We start from the raw sequence: 17,041 nt of genomic DNA on the forward strand, positions 1-17,041 counted from the left end.
ACCTAGAGGATCAGCGACAATCAGGTAGATGCTGCTGATGAGCATCCATGATTGTGTTTCATCTATGAGGATGCGGCACTCGTATGTTCCAGTGTCATTAATCGTCACATTCTTCAGAATCAAAGACACGTCTCCATCCTTCATCTGTCTGTCCTGCAGATCCACCCGGTTCTTAAAAGATGGATGCTGGTCGTCTGGATCAAAATAGTCCTTCCTAAATGTAAAGATATACTCTGGCTCCAGGTCAGCTCTGCTCCACTCTCCAACTCTAATGTCCTTTTTTGGAACTCGACATATCAGAGTGACGTCCTGTCCAGTCTCAGCTGTGATGGTGTTCTGGTCTGAAAGAGGAAATACCACAGAGCAGAGAGGTTAAAGCCCGAAGTGTTTCAGATCAAACAAACTTCGAAATTAGAAAACAATAACTCAAGTAAATACAAAGTGAAGTTTTTCAGTGATCTGTCTGTGGAGGTTCTCACTAATCCAAGTCATTGCAGTCTAAGGAACTGGGAAAGAAAAGTGTCTGGACTTCTTTAAGTTTCTTGAAGACGTTTCATCCCTCATCTGAAAGTCCCAGCTCTACTGGGAGTGTCCCTAAGAGGGTCATGGACCCCCTATTGATCCTCTGCCTAATCACATGAGCCACAGTGAGAAAATGGGTGTGGATCACTGTCAGCCAAGGTTTCAGGTGAGCCCATGTGAGACCTTGCCCCACTATATCATGTGATTTACCAACCCATTCTCACTCCCGAGGCGTAACATCCTTACGATTTGTCACAAAGGTGACCATGTACGTTCTTATGCTACGCACCGAGTTATGGGTAAAATCCAGTAGAATGACAATCCCGCGGTAAAACACGTCATGCATTCCAGCCCTAACCATATCCCTAACCTTAACCAACACTTTAATGACGTTAAATAGTGTTTTCCAAAATAATTTGAGGAAAATAAACAAACATGTGTGGATTGATTACACATGGTTCTGATTTTGTCCGATCTCGTCATTTAGGAACGTGAACGTGTCCTTTGTCCTCTAGATGCAGATGGACTGCAGAGTCTTGTCCCGTGGAGGTGGCTCTTGTGCGCTTGTGAAGTGGCTGTTTGGTCTCTCCAATGTAGAGGTCTGGGCATTCCTCACTGCACTGTACAGCATACACCACATTGTTAAGTTGTTTAGGAGTTTTGTCTTTCGGGTGAACCAGTTTCTGTCTGAGTGTGTTGCTGGGTCTGAAGTACACTGGGATGTCATGCTTGGAGAAAACTCTCCTGAGTTTCTCTGATACACCGGCTACATAGGGGATGACAATGTTGTTGCGTCTGTCTTTCTTATCCGGCCTCGCTGGTGTCTGATCTTCTTTTCTGTGCATCTTTGCTGACTTTATAAACGCCCAATTAGGATAGCCGCATGTTTTAAGTGCTTCCTTTACATGTGTGTGTTCCTTCTTTTTCCCTTGAAGAGTGAAGGATCACTCTTCATTTGTTGGTTGTAGAGGACTCCCCCACTTCAGTGAAGTTGTTTCCGGCGGGACAAAGGCATCGTATCCCAAGACATCCAGGAGATTGGAGAAAAGAGCCAGCAGCCATCAGTTAGTTTTCCTTCTACAACTCGAGGTGCCAAAATCCTCTCTAAGTTATCCAGGCTGCATTTGTACCTATTGTAGTCCAGGATTGCTTTTTGCTTCCATGCGTCCTTTATTCCCCATCACTGACTGCTGGTCCATGTGTGTTGCTGTCAAAAGAAGCACATTCCTCCGTTGCTTTGGCATGTGGGATGTTGCCGTGGTAGTTCTGGTGAAGCCATAGACGGAAAACAAAATCTTCCTCTGTTGCAACTGGAGGAGCTGGGGAGGAAGCTCTGGGTTGTTTCCCCTGTGCCAGTTTTCATCTGAGGAGTTCCTCTGCCAAGGTGACCAAAGTAAAGACGTTGTCCTCAGAGCTCCTCCGTCAGTTGGAGTCTGAACCCCATGCCATTTTTTACTTCCTGAGAACTTCCAGTGTTGTCATCCAACATGCTATGTATTGGTTTATTCTGGTGTAGGCTCACATCTCCACTTCATCTATAATCCTCCAGTCCTCACACCTTCGCCTCCCGTGCAGGTTTGTAAGGGTGCACAGCAGCTAAAAGATCTCCTTTGTTATAAAAAAGTCAAAAGTAGATCTCAGGCTGCTAATGCAGGGAACTGCATACAGGGTGAGACCTGGTTTGATACCAGTGGGTACTGGATTGTAGAGCAGTCTCTCTTCAGTAGTGGGACCCACATGGTTTTCCTTTCATGAGGGATCCACTCAGTCACCGGCTCCTCTGTCTCAGAAAATGCTCCTATGTTCTTTTCCATCAGCTGCTCGGCCTCCACCTGCATGCCCCCCAACCCCAATCCTCCCCCAAAGAAGAGGATTCAGGCACTGGCTAGTACTCTTCATCAGTGGTGATGCGGTCAGCCTCTTTGGAGATTGTCCCCTCATCTTCTGGAGAGGAAGTTTCTTCATCTTGGGCAGATGTCTTTTCTTCAAGGGCAGAGGACTGCTTGCTGTCCTTGCTCTCTGACCAGATCATATAGACAGTGCTTGAAGCAGTGATGACCTTCTTGCCATATTGCCAGAATAAATGATCTGGAAGCTGTTAGGCTTACTTACAGCAGTAGCTCTGTCTGCACCTGCATAAACTCCAGGACACGTTTACAAACAGTGTTTGTTGTTGTTTGCGCTGCAGCTGCAGGTTTGAACTCTGCAAAACGTCCTGTGATTGTTTTTGTATTTTTGTTTTTGTTTTTGTTTCTAGAGTTAATATTTTGGGTATGGTCTCTTTTTATGAAAAATACAAGAGTAAAAGTGCTTTTAACATGTGCTTCAAAGCTAAGTTTGACTGGGAACCTCGAAGCTCAATAGCCTGCATCCACAGAAATTCACTGCAGCCTGTATAATGTTTGATGTAGAGATGGCACGATACCACTTTTTTATGTCCGATACCGATACCGATATCATAAATTTGGATATCTGCCGATACCGATATGAATCCGATATAGTGTGTTTTTTAATCAATAAAACTGTTTTTTTAATATCTTGCTGCATTTTGTATAAGTTCATACTCAAGTTTAAATAAACAACAACACTAAAGCTATTCTGTTATACCTGTATGTAAAAAAATACACTGCACCCAAAATATTTCATAGTTCAGGAACACTGATCAATCTAATAAACTTAATCCTCCCTATTCTGGTATTTTAAAGAGTACTTAGCAGAAATATTAAGCAACCTAACTAATAGGGTTGCAAACTCCCAGCAAAAAAAAATAGGGAACCACCCCCCACCCTCATGATGCTTAATCGATGTAATCAACTTTAATTTGATGCAGGGTGAAAAAAAAATGCACAGAAATAAATTATTTTTCAAGAATAATTAAATAGATTCAACATCTTTCTTCAACAGAATTGCAGAATTCACAGATGGTACCTTCTCAAAGAAAAAAGTACTATAGCTTACTAGGGTATATTAGACTTAACAGTTACTATACACAGTAATGGACTTCTATACATTTTAAATCAGATTAAAACTTTGGGTGTAAGATTCAGATAATTATTTATTAAAAGCTAGGCATTTTAAATGAGAATAAGAAAGAAAAGTATGTCTTTGTGCCCCCTTTTCCCTGTTCATGCCCTATCGGCCCCCCTGGCTACACTTTGCTAGATCCGCCCCTGCACAGTTACCAGCCGTCAGCTACGTAGAAAAGGATCCTGGTGTAGAAAGTAATATTAAATAAATTCTAACAACAGCTTATCAAGCTTAAACGTGCTGCTGTTGTTCAGCCGCTGGTTTCCTCTTTCTGGTGCAAAGTGGACCAAAAACAAAGAAGAGAGACGGACTCGCGACAGAAAAGCCGATCAGCTGATCGTTAAGCAGTTTCACGATTGAAGTAGCCGCAGGAAGGTGAGGGAGAGAGAGAGTCAGTCGCTCCATATATCGGTTGTTAAGCTTAACATGGGAACGCTTTACAAACATTCAGAGATGAACTTACACACTTGCTTTACTTCTCTCTGGGATAACTTCCTCGGAGATGAAATGCTGGTTTGGTAGCAAGGCTACAAATACACACAGCTGCTCTATAACGTGATGCATACTGCTCCTACGTGCTACGGTTATGAGGCGAGTTACACCGTGTCGCAAGTTTTGTGAGGTGTTTTTTTGATATTTAATGGATCGGATTACATTTTTTATTTCTCGCCGATATCCGATCCAGTAATTTAGGTCAGTATCGGACCGATACCGATACGTAATATCGGATCGGTCCATCTCTAGTTTGATGCGTCATTATTTATTCCAGTCTATCTTGCAAATACATGTTTGTGCTGCAATGTCATGCACAAACACAAACTATTAGATCCTTAAGATCAAACCTATGTCAAAATTGTTTCATTACTTTGGTCCATTGGAGTGTGGTAGGCCATCAAAGGCCGCTACTACAAACTCAGAATATTACATGAAATTGCTTGCTTGGCCAAAAATGGGTAAAAAAAAATTTGGTAAAAAAACATTAAAAACTACAATTTTCATGTGTTGAGTTTAGAATGAAAGCAATTTTAACTAAATCGCATGATATATTACTGTTAATAACAAGGAATCAAAAAAGGTGGTTATAATGGGTTTCAATTGGCCAAAAATGGCCACGATAGAGTCAAGAGGAACAATTTGGTGTATAGTGAATATTATTGATATTATTAAGGAGCTGATGTTGAAAATAAAAAATCTGAAAAAAATACACACCTTTGGGAAGTTTCATTCCATTTCCATTTCCATTAACAGAACAAAAATGGTTGAAAAAAAAACTCTTTTTTTTTTGAAAAAAAAAGTGAAGTGGCCACAAATGGCCAGGATAGAGCCCAGATTAAGGACTTTCTCCATTAGAAGCAATGCATTATCAGGGCTTGTAGCATCTAGTCCTTTTACTGAATTACCTCTGACATCAACTGCTGCTCACTGGATATTTCCTCTTTTTCACTCTCTGTGAACTCTGCCACAGATGGCTGTGTGGGAAAATCAGAGTAGATCAGCAGTTTGTGAAACACTCAGGCCAGCCTGTCTGCCAACAACAACCAATCAAAGTTTAGATGCATTTCAATCACTTCAATCACTAAGGTCTGTGTTCTTTTACTTAATGACTTCTGGGTGTGAAAATATTCATTTGGAGACATTTTAACTTTATATCTTTATGAAATGATGGTGATACAAAATTCATATCTTAATTTTTCCTCCATGGACAGATCCAAGCAGTCTTGGCTCCAGACAGGTGGAAAGTCTGTCAACTATTTGGAGTCATGATGGAGTAATGTTTTACCTACCAGGGTAGTGAGTCAGTCACGTGACTGAAAACAGTGGCTAGAGCAGGGAGCGATACCAGAGTTCACCGTGAACAGGAAAAGTTCAAATCCCAATAAATAAAACATGCACAGACAGTGACAGCAGTCACACTTTTTATTGTTTTTAATACTTCAGCTCTTTGTGTGCGAACTCTGCTCTCCTTTACCAACAACAGCTCAAGCAGTGGTGGCCCACAGGCCGGTCCTCCCCTTCTGGTAACAGAGCTCACTGCAGGCAGACGGACAGACCCTGGAGTGGAGCAGATACTCGCTGTCCTTGGTGCTGAAACATCTGAGCTTCACCAATGAACCCACAGACAAAGTAAGTAATAGTCCAGTCATCATCCTCTCAGAGTGCAGATGGCCTTGACTCTAAGTTACTCACTCACAGCTCAGTGCTCTGAGGATGAGGTCAGCATTCAGCCTACAAATATGTACAGTACACACATTTTAAATAGAAATAAGTCCTGTTTCACATCCATCAGTCATAAAATCATTGTACAATCCACACTGATGTCTATATCACAGCCGAATGTGGGCCACAAAACAAAATGCACGTGTGGATTGGATGTGTTGTTACTTACACCTGGTGACAATTTTACATAAGCAGCAGCTTGATAAATATATCTAAATAGAAATTATTTAATATTTTACCCGCTGTACGATTTTACAACACAGCAATGACGCTATCAGAACACTTTCTCACAATTGTTATAATTATTATTCTTTATACTGAGGCAATCATCATTATCCTCTCAATGATAAATTCAAAATCTATTAAAAAAAAAAAGCAGCAAGAAATACACAGGAGGAGTCAACAGCGCTGATCAGGCCAATCACAGCAGCAGGCTGTGTCAACTCCATGTGTAGATACCTCAGGAGTTGGTCACGGCATAGATTTCCCACTGAAGCATAAACTGGGAATGAGAAGTGAACCATCTTAATATTACAGTAAAACCAGGGTTAACCCTGAAGTTACCTGGATGAGACTAAATCCTGCTCCACAGTGCAGACCTCTGATCACTGATGATGGAGGAGAAGAAAAACAAATCAGGCTGAATGTAAAACATTTGCTTTGTACGACTGAGGGAACATGTGCTGATTTTCAGGCTTTGTCACCACTGGGTGATGGCACTGGTGCCTCACAGCAACAAGGTCCTGGGTTTGAATCCACCACGAATTTTACACCAAACAACATGTTTGTCATGTATATATGTTACAAGGCAAGTTTAAAAATTGTGTTTTGTGACTTTCTTGCAATGTGCTTGGTGCATAAATAAAGTATTAATCTTAGTATATCACTAAAAACTTTATTTACATAGCACTTCTCATACAGTAAGGAAGTCATTCAAAGAGCTGTACACATTAAATGCATAAAGAAAATACACACATCAACTTCATTACACCCTCTCATCACCCCTCCATTCCCACTCCCACACCTAGACATTAGACACTCACTCATCATACAGAAACACAGGAGATGAAAAAGAAACTGGTCTGTCTACTACACCTCAGGCTGATGCACTTTGGTTTGATACAGTCTGTCATCTGTCGCTTTAGTTTCTTGTTGTTGTCATCAAAGGGGATCACAATAATGGTGAAATATTTTAAAGAACACAACAATGATTACAACAAGGCACAAAACAGAAGCTATCAGTCGACCATGATGACGTCTACCAACTCCATCTCCATCCTCTGTGGCTCCTCCTGGTGGAGCTGCAGGAGAGAAACAGGTGTGAGGTGTCAGCTGATCACATCACTCAGAGCAGCTGCTTTCTACAAGGTCTCATCAACAACATCTTTAGAAACAAACATCAACAACCAGGAAGCAGCTTCACCTCTGATCACACACACACTCAACTCTACTCACTCACCTGGAGGATCAACAACACTCAGGAAGATGATGCTGATGGGATTCGATGAGTGTGTTTTGTCCAAAGGAACACGACACTTGTATGTTCCAGTGTCATTAATCGTCACATTCATGAGAACCAAAGACACATCTCCATCCTTCATCTGTCTGTCCTGCAGATCCACCCGGTTCTTAAATGATTGATGCTGGTGATCAGAAACAGACAGATCATCCCGGTAAAATAGCACATATTCATCTCCCAGGTCAGCTCTGCTCCACTCTACAAGATCATTCTTGATGTTTGGAGCTCGACATGTCAGAGTGACGTTCTGTCCAGACTCAGCTGTGATGTTTTCCTGATCTGAAACAGGAAACAACACAGAGCAGAGAGGTTAAAGGTCAAAGTACAACTATTCACTTGTACAGCAGCCAGTCATGGTTTCAGCCTGTTGTGTTGGAGATCTTCCTAGACCATGGCATGAACTCCTAGAAAACTTAAAATTCAGCCAAACAAATCTGAAATTTAAGGTTGTGAGCAACAAACAAAAAACAAAACAAAAAAAAATGACAGACAGACAGAGCCCAAAAAACAGCTGTAATCCTGTGTGGGCATCACACAGGATCATTACAGTGACAGTGTTTTCTTCTTTTCACAATAAAAGTTTTTTATATAACTGCGGTACATGAAATGGTTTAAACATATAAGTCAAGCAATTTATAACAGATTTTGATTTGGGAGCTCTGTAGTTTTTATTGACTACTAAATACAATTAATTATTTATATATTTGATAAGTTATTATTAATATTACACCTTAACATTATACAGTGTATGTCTAAAGACGTTTACTACTTATGGACATACAGCATGGCTTTAATTCAAGCCTTCTGCATGAAAACAACATACACAAACTCACACAAGAAGGAATCCGCTTCAACAGTTATTTTAAATGAGACCTGTTTGTAGAACCAAGCAGGAAGATATTAAGTTTTTTTTTATATAACACAGATAGCACGTAAACATATTTTACAGATGTTTGGTAACCGTTTTTCAGTCACTTTAGTCCAATGCAATCAAAAAAGCAAAAAAAAAAACAAAAACCCACTAATACAGGAAGTATGTGGTTTTTTTCTTTTAGACTAAGGGGGGGGCTTGCTCCCGGGAGAGTTTGGTTGTGACAGCCTTACGTTTATCCGCTTCTTCTTTTGTCGGATTCTTTCGTTTAAGAATGTTTTGTTTTATCTCAGTCATTAGACAGATGGTAGAAACACCTTCTGAACACAAACGCTGCGTTATTAGAAAGTTTAACGAGGATATCCAGGCGACGTTATAGAAGAAGAAGGATCGTGTTTGGTTTCGGAGAGAAGCATCATGAACACGGGTAGTGCAGTCTCTCCTCTGACCTTGAAATGGGATGGGAGTTTTTAAGTCCCTGACCGGGCTAACCATGTCCACCATGTACATGTCAACCATGTCCTGAAACACAGGAGGGGGGCCTGAACACGACTGGTCTTAATGCTGGAAAAAGTTCACAGTGATAGCGGGAAGCTGACTGAGTTTGCACAAAGTAGAGGATATTGGCTAATATCGTAACCGTGATGTGAAGGTGTGTTGTTATAATAAGTGTTGTTACAGAATAACGCGGTATGAAGAAAAAAAAATCAGGTTCATGCTTTAACTCACCTGCAGACATGATCGAGAAAATAAAGGAGACCAACAGAGTCCAGCAGGTTGATGTTACATCCATTATTTGTAGTTTTAGGGTCCTGATTAGATCAGAGTGATACAAAAGTTGGTGTAAAAAGTTTCCGACCGGTCGTGAATGGTTGCTGGAAAATAATCGCTAATACTCCGGTTATACAGGGCAGCAGATTTATGAGAGACCCGCTGACAAGCACCGAAAACCGTGTGTTCCCCACCGGGTGGCAAAAGCCCTGCGGTACCTCAGTGAGCATGAGTAGGGGATGGACCTCAACGTCAGTGTCGGGATTCTCGGCGTGTGTCGTAGGGGCGGGCAAGAGGGGGCGTTACCCCTGAAACAAACGTCCTGCCCCCTTAAGTCAAACATGATAGGTTTCATGTCTCGTTTGCTCTTTTCCTCCGTGCTCCGTTTGTGCGCATCCACTCTCCCCCCGGCTAAACATCCAATCGCTGTTAGTACGCAAATGACCCGGTGTCAGGTTTCTCAGTAGGCAGGGCAGAACAAAATTAAGCAGCTAATTTCAGTCGTCAAAATCATAGCGATTGTAACGAATTATTTTAATGTTCTTCATTGTATTTGTTAGGAACATTTTTGTAATTTTCCTTTAATTGCGGGACTTTGTTTTGAAACTTGCTGGAGCGGAAGTAAAGCACGGGTGTAGCGTGGGTTTTGCCGCACCCCCCCCCAACTCAAGTTTATAAAGAACCCATGGCAAAGTATTGTGGTTAAGTTAAATCCAATTTATTAACCTATCCTATCTAACTTACGGTGGCCCTGAGAGGCCAAACGGACTGCAACTTCAGAAAACACTTGCAAAAAGAAAAACACTTGCAAAAAGAAAAATGCTGCAAAAAGAAAAACGCTGCAAAAAGAAAAACACTTGCAAAAAGAAAAATGCTGCAAAAAGAAAAATGCTGCAAAAAGAAAAACACTTGCAAAAAGAAAAATGCTGCAAAAAGAAAAATGCTGCAAAAAGAAAAACGCTGCAAAAAGAAAAACACTTGCAAAAAGAAAAATGCTGCAAAAAGAAAAATGCTGCAAAAAGAAAAACACTTGCAAAAAGAAAAATGCTGCAAAAAGAAAAATGCTGCAAAAAGAAAAACGCTGCAAAAAGAAAAATGCTGCAAAAAGAAAAACGCTGCAAAAAGAAAAACACTTGCAAAAAGAAAAATGCTGCAAAAAGAAAAACGCTGCAAAAAGAAAAACGCTGCAAAAAGAAAAACACTTGCAAAAAGAAAAATGCTGCAAAAAGAAAAATGCTGCAAAAAGAAAAATGCTGCAAAAAGAAAAACGCTGCAAAAAGAAAAATGCTGCAAAAAGAAAAACGCTGCAAAAAGAAAAACACTTGCAAAAAGAAAAATGCTGCAAAAAGAAAAACGCTGCAAAAAGAAAAACGCTGCAAAAGCACACAAAGCACAACGGAAATAGGAAAAAAGACAACGGAAATGTTTCTGGGGAGACAATACCCGGACGGACCAGTTGCACGAACCAAAACATGCTAACAAGTGCACTGGGAGACACTTCAAAGAAGTGGAGCGGCCAAAGAGTAAACTTTCAAAAGTAAGTTCTGAATATTATGTCACTTATTTATGTGCAAATGTTTAATAATGAGGAACATTAAAACATTACTGTTGGCCACATGCCGGCAAAGTTATGTGACATTAGCGATGTTTGTACTTTCAGCATTTACTTTGTTTTAAAGCCTTTACTTTATACGCCGTTAGATAGTCGACCTTAATCTTACAGAGAATCTGATGATTTTATGGATAATTAAAGTCAGTCATATATCCACAAACACAACAAGCTGAAAGTCAGTGATGCTGCTCGGTTTGCAGTCCTGAATATCACGGCACAAGCAGGATTCACTGCACTGTTAATGTTAGCTATGTTATATTGCTGCCTCTGTTCGGTGGTGTCGAGCCAAACGGACTTTAACGTGTGTTTGAACGAGCTGACCGTTCACTCGTTAAGTTGAAAGAAAGATGCTTTAATCACAGGAGTCACACATGTGTCCACTGGACCATCTGGGAACTCTTCTTGTTTAGCACTCATAATAACACAAACACTAAATCCTCCTTCTCTTGTGCTGTTTTGTAGCAGTGTGTACACCTGAGACTGTCACCTGTCTGTCTGTCCTGCACTCTGTCTCTGTTTCTTTCTCTCTGATTGTGGAATAAAAGTATGAACATGTATTTATAAGTTACACTTGTGTTTGAATCCTGCAGCTTATCACACATTTGATTTCCATGTGCGACAACTGCAAGTGTCCAGAGTGAGGACAGACTGAGGGACCCACTGCTGCACATCATCTGTGAGGCTTTGCACCCCTGATGATCCACCTGGACAAACTCAGCAGTGTGTGAGGAAGAGGAGGAGGAAGAGCCAGCAGCAGCTGACAGATGGAGAGAATAGACAGACTGTTCCCTGTTTGTGAAGGACTGCTAGAAAAGTTTAAAATAACTAATTGTCTGTCCTGAATCAGTCTTATTAGGTAATGTTCAAATAATTTTATCATCCCAGTGTTTTCAGTGTGGGAGAAAGTACTCAGGGCCTTCAAGTTACACACTATGAAAGGCAGCAACAAGTTTAATATTCAGAAACCTAAAGTATGTATCAGCAGCAGAATGGAGCTAAAAATAAATGTTTGTTTCAGTTCTACGAAGCTTTGAGTATTTTGGATTAGTAGTACTGCTGTGTTTGTTGCATCATATTGCTGTAATTGTTTATATGCTTTATATATTCTGAGGTAAGTTGATCTATAGTGTTACATCATATTCTATAAGGATGTTATGTGTTTGTAGACTTTCTGCCCAGTTTGACCCATTTAGCAGAAGTCAGCCTGTTTAAGGCTCTGATATCTATTCTGTATGACTTAAAGCAGTTATGACATGGTCTGATTTTCTCACCCAATAAAGGGATATTTAATGTATCAGTCTACTCTTCATTCTATCAGACACAGTTATCACAGCTCGTACATTTGCTTCTTCCACACATATATAAGCATTGAGCCAAATTTAGTAATGCCAACATATTAAAAAAAACAATATTTGTCTCTTATATATAATACATCTATATATACACTGTCAAAGATGCTTGTCTTTGAGTGAAGATTTAAGGTGATAGGAAATATAAATAAATGCAACTTGAATCTTTACTGAAGCTCAGTGTTTGGCACAGAGTTCATGTTCACTGCTGTAATAACTAATAATGATTAATAAAATATTGGCCATATTATATTTACATTACCAAAGTGAGATGACTTTAGTCTCATGAACAACATGAGCTAATTGTTATTTACTAGCTAATCTTAAATGACTGTTCAGTACAGAAATGAAGCCCAAAAATCATCAGCCTCAGATACTTATCAAATCACACAAAGCTCATGTAGAAACAAATGTACAAAATATGTTCTCCTTCATTTCTGTCAAACAAAGCTGTATGAAACGTTTCCAGCTGTTAGTATCATGGTTGCTAGGCAACCTGGGCAGCGCGACGGAGGCTAGACCGTCCCATCTCACAAGCCTACAAGCCGGCCTCAGCGGTCTTTGAGTGCGGCCCTTAAGGACCGTTAAGGCTGCGTACTTTAAGGCTGCAGACCCTGAATTGGGAAACAGTCCCTGAATTGGGATACAGCCATACATACATGTTTTGGTTCGTGCAACTGGTCCGTCTGGTTATTGTCTCCCCAGAAACATTTCCGTTGTCTTTTTTCCTATTTCCGTTGTGCTTTGTGTGCTTTTGCAGCGTTTTTCTTTTTGCAGCATTTTTCTTTTTGCAGCGTTTTTCTTTTTGCAAGTGTTTTTCTTTTTGCAAGTGTTTTCTGAAGTTGCAGTCCGTTTGGCCTCTCAGGGCCACCGTACTAACTGGATCAAGGGCGTCGATTTGGCATGGACGGAAGGGACATGTCCCCACCAATATCCAGCGATTATTGAATTGTCCCCACCAATAATTTGATCTCTTCGAGTAAAGAAATACAAACCCGATAGAAAGAAAAAAAAAGATCTGTCAACGTCTCATTCGCCCAGCGGTGCAGAAAGAGTTAAATTACGCTCTCTACTGGAGTCCTACCTCATGTGACAAATATGGCCAATGTGATTGGCTGTGCCTTTCAGGGAGCTCTGTTTAGTTTTAGCAGCGACAAGCCTGCGCTGCGAGGACCTGCAAGGAGGAGAGGAGGATGGCAGCAAAAAGGAAGAACCTGGATATAACAAAGTATTTTTCAAAGAAACCTGTAAGTCACTTAAAGTCAAGTTCACTCATAAAATGTGTCCGTCATAATAACGTTACAGGCAATACCAGGCCATACATGCCAAGCCTCCCGATTTTTCCGGGAGAATCCCGAATTTCAGTGCCCCTCCCGAAAATCTCCCGGAGCCACCATTCTCCCCAATTTCTCCCGATTTTCCACCCGGACAACAAAATTGAAAAACCATATCCTAGATTGGCCCAGCCAATTCCAGTTTCCAACAATGGCTACTACTACTGCAGCTATAGTATTAATATTACTCTTATTACTCTTTCTGGGTCGCAAAATAAACTTTTAACATATTTTCAGGCGAGAATGTAGTTGTGTAAACTTCAAATAACTTAAACATGTTATTGTTTGGCCTTTTTCAGTGTTTTATTTGTTCGTGAGTAAATCGGTTTGGCTGAGATTAAAGTTATTAGATTAGATTAGATTAGATTAAATAAAACTTTATTAATCCCTCGGGAGGGTTCCTCTGGGGTTTTCACACAGCTGAATAAATGTCAAACAGAAAACTGATTAAAGAGAAGTGTGAGATGGTCGAGAATCTACGCAAGCGTCCGGTTATATTTTATTTTATTTAGACAGCAAGGAGCAGACAGCAGAGGTGACGTAATTATGAAGGCTAGACCCCCCAATTTCACAGTCGCTCATTTCCGGTCTACCCGGCTTTCGGAGGACCCGGCCCACTTAGACCGCGAAGGCCGGGTCCTCGGGTGGACGCAGCCTCTGAATTTGGACACCCCACATTTAACTTATTTTTTTCCGATAAGTAAACACTGTAAAAACCCCTTTGAATGTCTCCCTAATTCTGAGGTCTCAAGGTTGGCAAGTATGTGCTAGGCTTTGGCCCACATCAGTCTAAAACTGTATGTAACCATGAAAAAAGTGTTGTCATGTCCACCAGGACAGTATAGTATAGACAGTATAGTATAACCCTTTTTCTAGGTCCTTTCCCACGATGCCCTTTTTTCTTTATCACTTTAGCGCCCTCTGTTGTTTCCGCCTTTATTTGGATTGCTTCCACGCATGCGCCATCCAGAGACAGTGACGGCTTTTTTCAGTAGTAGAGCTACTGCTTATTCAAGGTAGGTTTGCGCTTCTTTGTGTTAGTTTTATGACTGGGAGATAAGCAGAAAACCGTGTGTCACTTCACAGCGTGTGTATTAAAACTGTACTTCCGGTATCGATATTGTTCTTGCAGCTCGAGCAGGTTTGAGGAACTCTAAGGTAGCCTAGCTTATGCTTTTTCATTACACAGTGATGACGTGGTTGCCTGATAATTGTAACTGACTGTTAACTTACCCATAAGCATAACATGGTGTAAACAGCGTTTTTCCCTCATATACTGTCATTGAATGACTTCTCCCAGCTCACCAAAGTATCTGTCCGATTATCTCTAAGCCTGTTAATCATTAAGCACGTACTGTACTTTATATTAATAATCAATCCAAAGAGATCCAGTCAGGTCAGGCTCCAAGTTCACAAGTCACAGCATGACAGGTATGTGTGCAGATCCAGTCTGACAGTTGGTGTGTAGGAAGTGTTTTATTATAGTCACGTTTAATCTGTAATGCATGTAATGTTAATCTGCTGATTTTTTCCTAATTAATGCGTGTAAGGAGTGCAGATTCCCAAACAGTGTTACCTAGATTTGAGTTTGACTTTGTTTTATTTTGAAGGTCTGGTCATTTTAAATTAGATCAAATATGCACCTCTGCACAAGTGACTGATATAATACAGAGTAATAGTTAAAATTGTATAAATATATTTTTGCCAGTAATACTTGCTGGGAATTTGCTCACAGAGATGTTTCTCCCTTCTTTACACCACAGATGCGTCTTTGGTCCTCTGGCCTCATGACTCGGGTCTTTGTTTACGGCACTCTGAAGAAGGGGCAGCCCAACAACTACCGCATGTTTGACAGCAACAATGGAAAGGCCGAGTACCTGGGTTCGGCGTTCACCATTCAGAAATACCCACTAGTGATCACCACCGAGTACAACATCCCTTTCCTTCTCGACATCCCTGGCCAGGGTCACCGAGTGCACGGGGAGATCTACAAAGTGGATGACCAGATGCTGAAATTCCTGGACGACTTTGAAAGCGTCCCAACTATGTACCAGCGGACGGTGGTCCAGCTGGAGGTGAAGGAGTGGGTGGGGAAGATGGAAGGAGAGGAGATGCTGTCACCGGGTAGCATCACGGAAGTGTTTGTGTACACCACCACGACGTACAAGCCAGACTGGCCCTCACTGCCGTGCTACGAGAGCTATGACGCAGAGGGAGATCACGGTCTCAAATATAAGCGTAGAGAAGAGCGGGACTGATCTCACCGTGCTGATGCAACTGACAAATGGACCTCTACCTGGTATTAGCAGAATAGGTGGAGAAGCTCTCGGGAAAACAACACCTGGACATGGGTGCTGTTTCCTGTCGTGTGTGGAATTGAAAGAAATCACAAGACAAATACATTTTAATAGCAGATAGCCAGGCGTACAATCAAAATAAGGATAGTGTAGAGAAGGAAAAGGGCACACTGTGCCACTGAAAGTTGCACATTAATAATGTTGTTTACAAATTTGTTTTTATTTTTATGATTTATAATCATCTGGGAAGCATTATGATCAAACTGGAAAGCTTTTTTTTGGCGTTTTGCTGTAACATGAATTATATCTTTAACGCTAAATATTTTGGTTGGATGTCTGCTATGACACTACCGGTTTAAACGCTAAACACATGCACTTTTAATAATGCAAAGATACAGCACGTACTGTAGTCTTATATGCAAATCCTTTCACATGTTGTGAATTGCTGCACTGTAAACATGGGTACTGGCCACCTAGTTTCTCACTAATGTGAAAATATTAATAGAAAAGCGGATCTGCAGTTCAATAATTGCACATGTATAGTAAATATAAGCTGTAGGGGCAGCGTTCTCTGAACCACGTGCACCCATTTGTCAGCTTCCTCTTTCAATGTAAAAGCATCATTTTAGAAACAGACAAACCTCCATGTCCCTGAGAAAATCACTCCAGCCTGATGCTGTGCACTACCGTTAACTTCCAGGTGAAGCTAATGTACAAGTCCCTTGAACCTGCATTCTTTTGTATGGCCAGCCTGTGTGCTTCATAAAAAAGTGATTGCATAGAAGTCTGGGAGGAAATGACTGATGAATGTGTGATGTCATTGCCATTAAACAAAACGCATTGTGGCATTTGATACCCCTGCTCTTATCAGTGCTATCAAACAGAAGGTCCAGGAGCCAGATTCAGCCTAGCAAAGGCTTCCAATTTGACCCACTGTGGGGGGGGGGGCTTTGGAAATTTTTACAGCTTTTCACACTGATAAAGATCTCAGATTTTTAAAATTTCTTTTCATTTACTACAGTAGAAAAAATGATTTGCACTATAAATGTGTAGTTAAATGTGTTTATACTGACAGAAAGGAGATTTTCACTGAGTTTGACACCCTAGGCTTGGAGCATTTATAGTAGTACACAGATATGAACTCTGATTTTACACTAATCTGCAGACAATGTGTTTAATATTTACATTCCGCACATCTTTGTTCACCTCGAAAATAAAAATTCACCCTGATATTTTTTTTATGATCTTCCATGTGCTGTGTTCATCCCCTCTAGGGGATAAACTCAAAAAGAGAGAAAAAAAAAAGAAATTTTCATTTATGTTTCATTTTGTTCCATAAGAACACAATCTATTCATCTTTATTTTAAAATAGTAAAATCCATAAAACTTGAAGAATACTGAAGAGAAGGTAATTGGCAATCAACCAGCGAAATCTCTGTTGGCTTTGGAAGAAGGTTTCAGGTGTTTTGAAACAAGACAAAGGAAAAAAAGAATTAAGGATATTTCACAGTGTCAAAAGTAC

The 17,041-nt window shown here is 40.7% G+C and overlaps 2 protein-coding genes across 5 annotated transcripts; one reads left to right on the forward strand and one right to left on the reverse strand.

The window, feature by feature from the left end:
* Positions 1-6,659: 6,659 nt before the first annotated feature.
* On the reverse strand, positions 6,660-14,684 carry LOC102077687 (cell surface A33 antigen). Of its 2 annotated transcripts, none has more exons than XM_019351762.2 (3): positions 14,456-14,684; positions 7,226-7,564; positions 6,660-7,067 (listed from the first exon to the last, which is right to left on the reverse strand). In XM_019351762.2, exons 1-3 carry the CDS (start codon positions 14,493-14,495, stop codon positions 6,928-6,930), a joined length of 519 nt encoding a protein of 172 aa, XP_019207307.1. In that variant the 5' UTR covers positions 14,496-14,684; the 3' UTR covers positions 6,660-6,927. The 2 variants fall into 2 exon arrangements, with proteins under 2 accessions (XP_019207307.1, XP_005460821.1); XM_005460764.4 differs by lacking the exon at positions 14,456-14,684 and adding an exon at positions 8,886-9,193.
* LOC100705894 (gamma-glutamylaminecyclotransferase) lies at positions 13,112-16,806 on the forward strand. Of its 3 annotated transcripts, none has more exons than XM_025903242.1 (2): positions 13,112-13,135; positions 14,986-16,806. In XM_025903242.1, exon 2 carries the CDS (start codon positions 14,986-14,988, stop codon positions 15,478-15,480), a length of 495 nt encoding a protein of 164 aa, XP_025759027.1. In that variant the 5' UTR covers positions 13,112-13,135; the 3' UTR covers positions 15,481-16,806. The 3 variants fall into 3 exon arrangements, with proteins under 3 accessions (XP_025759027.1, XP_005460822.1, XP_019207308.1); XM_005460765.4 differs by lacking the exon at positions 13,112-13,135 and adding an exon at positions 14,119-14,238; XM_019351763.2 differs by lacking the exon at positions 13,112-13,135 and adding an exon at positions 14,277-14,380.
* Positions 16,807-17,041: the final 235 nt, after the last annotated feature.

Source organism: Oreochromis niloticus, linkage group LG23, assembly GCF_001858045.2.
Source record: "Oreochromis niloticus isolate F11D_XX linkage group LG23, O_niloticus_UMD_NMBU, whole genome shotgun sequence".
In the NCBI taxonomy this organism is placed as follows: Eukaryota; Metazoa; Chordata; class Actinopteri; order Cichliformes; family Cichlidae; genus Oreochromis; species Oreochromis niloticus.

What these genes read in the sequence shown, in the direction of transcription:
- LOC102077687 (XM_005460764.4), bottom strand. Translation starts at nt 8,949, where the DNA reads ATGGATGTAACATCAACCTGCTGGACTCTGTTGGTCTCCTTTATTTTC. An exon ending in TTTCTCGATCATGTCTGCAG is followed by an intron (nt 7,565 to 8,885) that starts GTGAGTTAAAGC and finishes TTCCTGTTTCAG; the next exon opens with ATCAGGAAAACATCACAGCT. An exon ending in GAGTGTTGTTGATCCTCCAG is followed by an intron (nt 7,068 to 7,225) that starts GTGAGTGAGTAG and finishes TCTCTCCTGCAG; the next exon opens with CTCCACCAGGAGGAGCCACA.
- LOC100705894 (XM_025903242.1), top strand. Translation starts at nt 14,986, where the DNA reads ATGCGTCTTTGGTCCTCTGGCCTCATGACTCGGGTCTTTGTTTACGGC.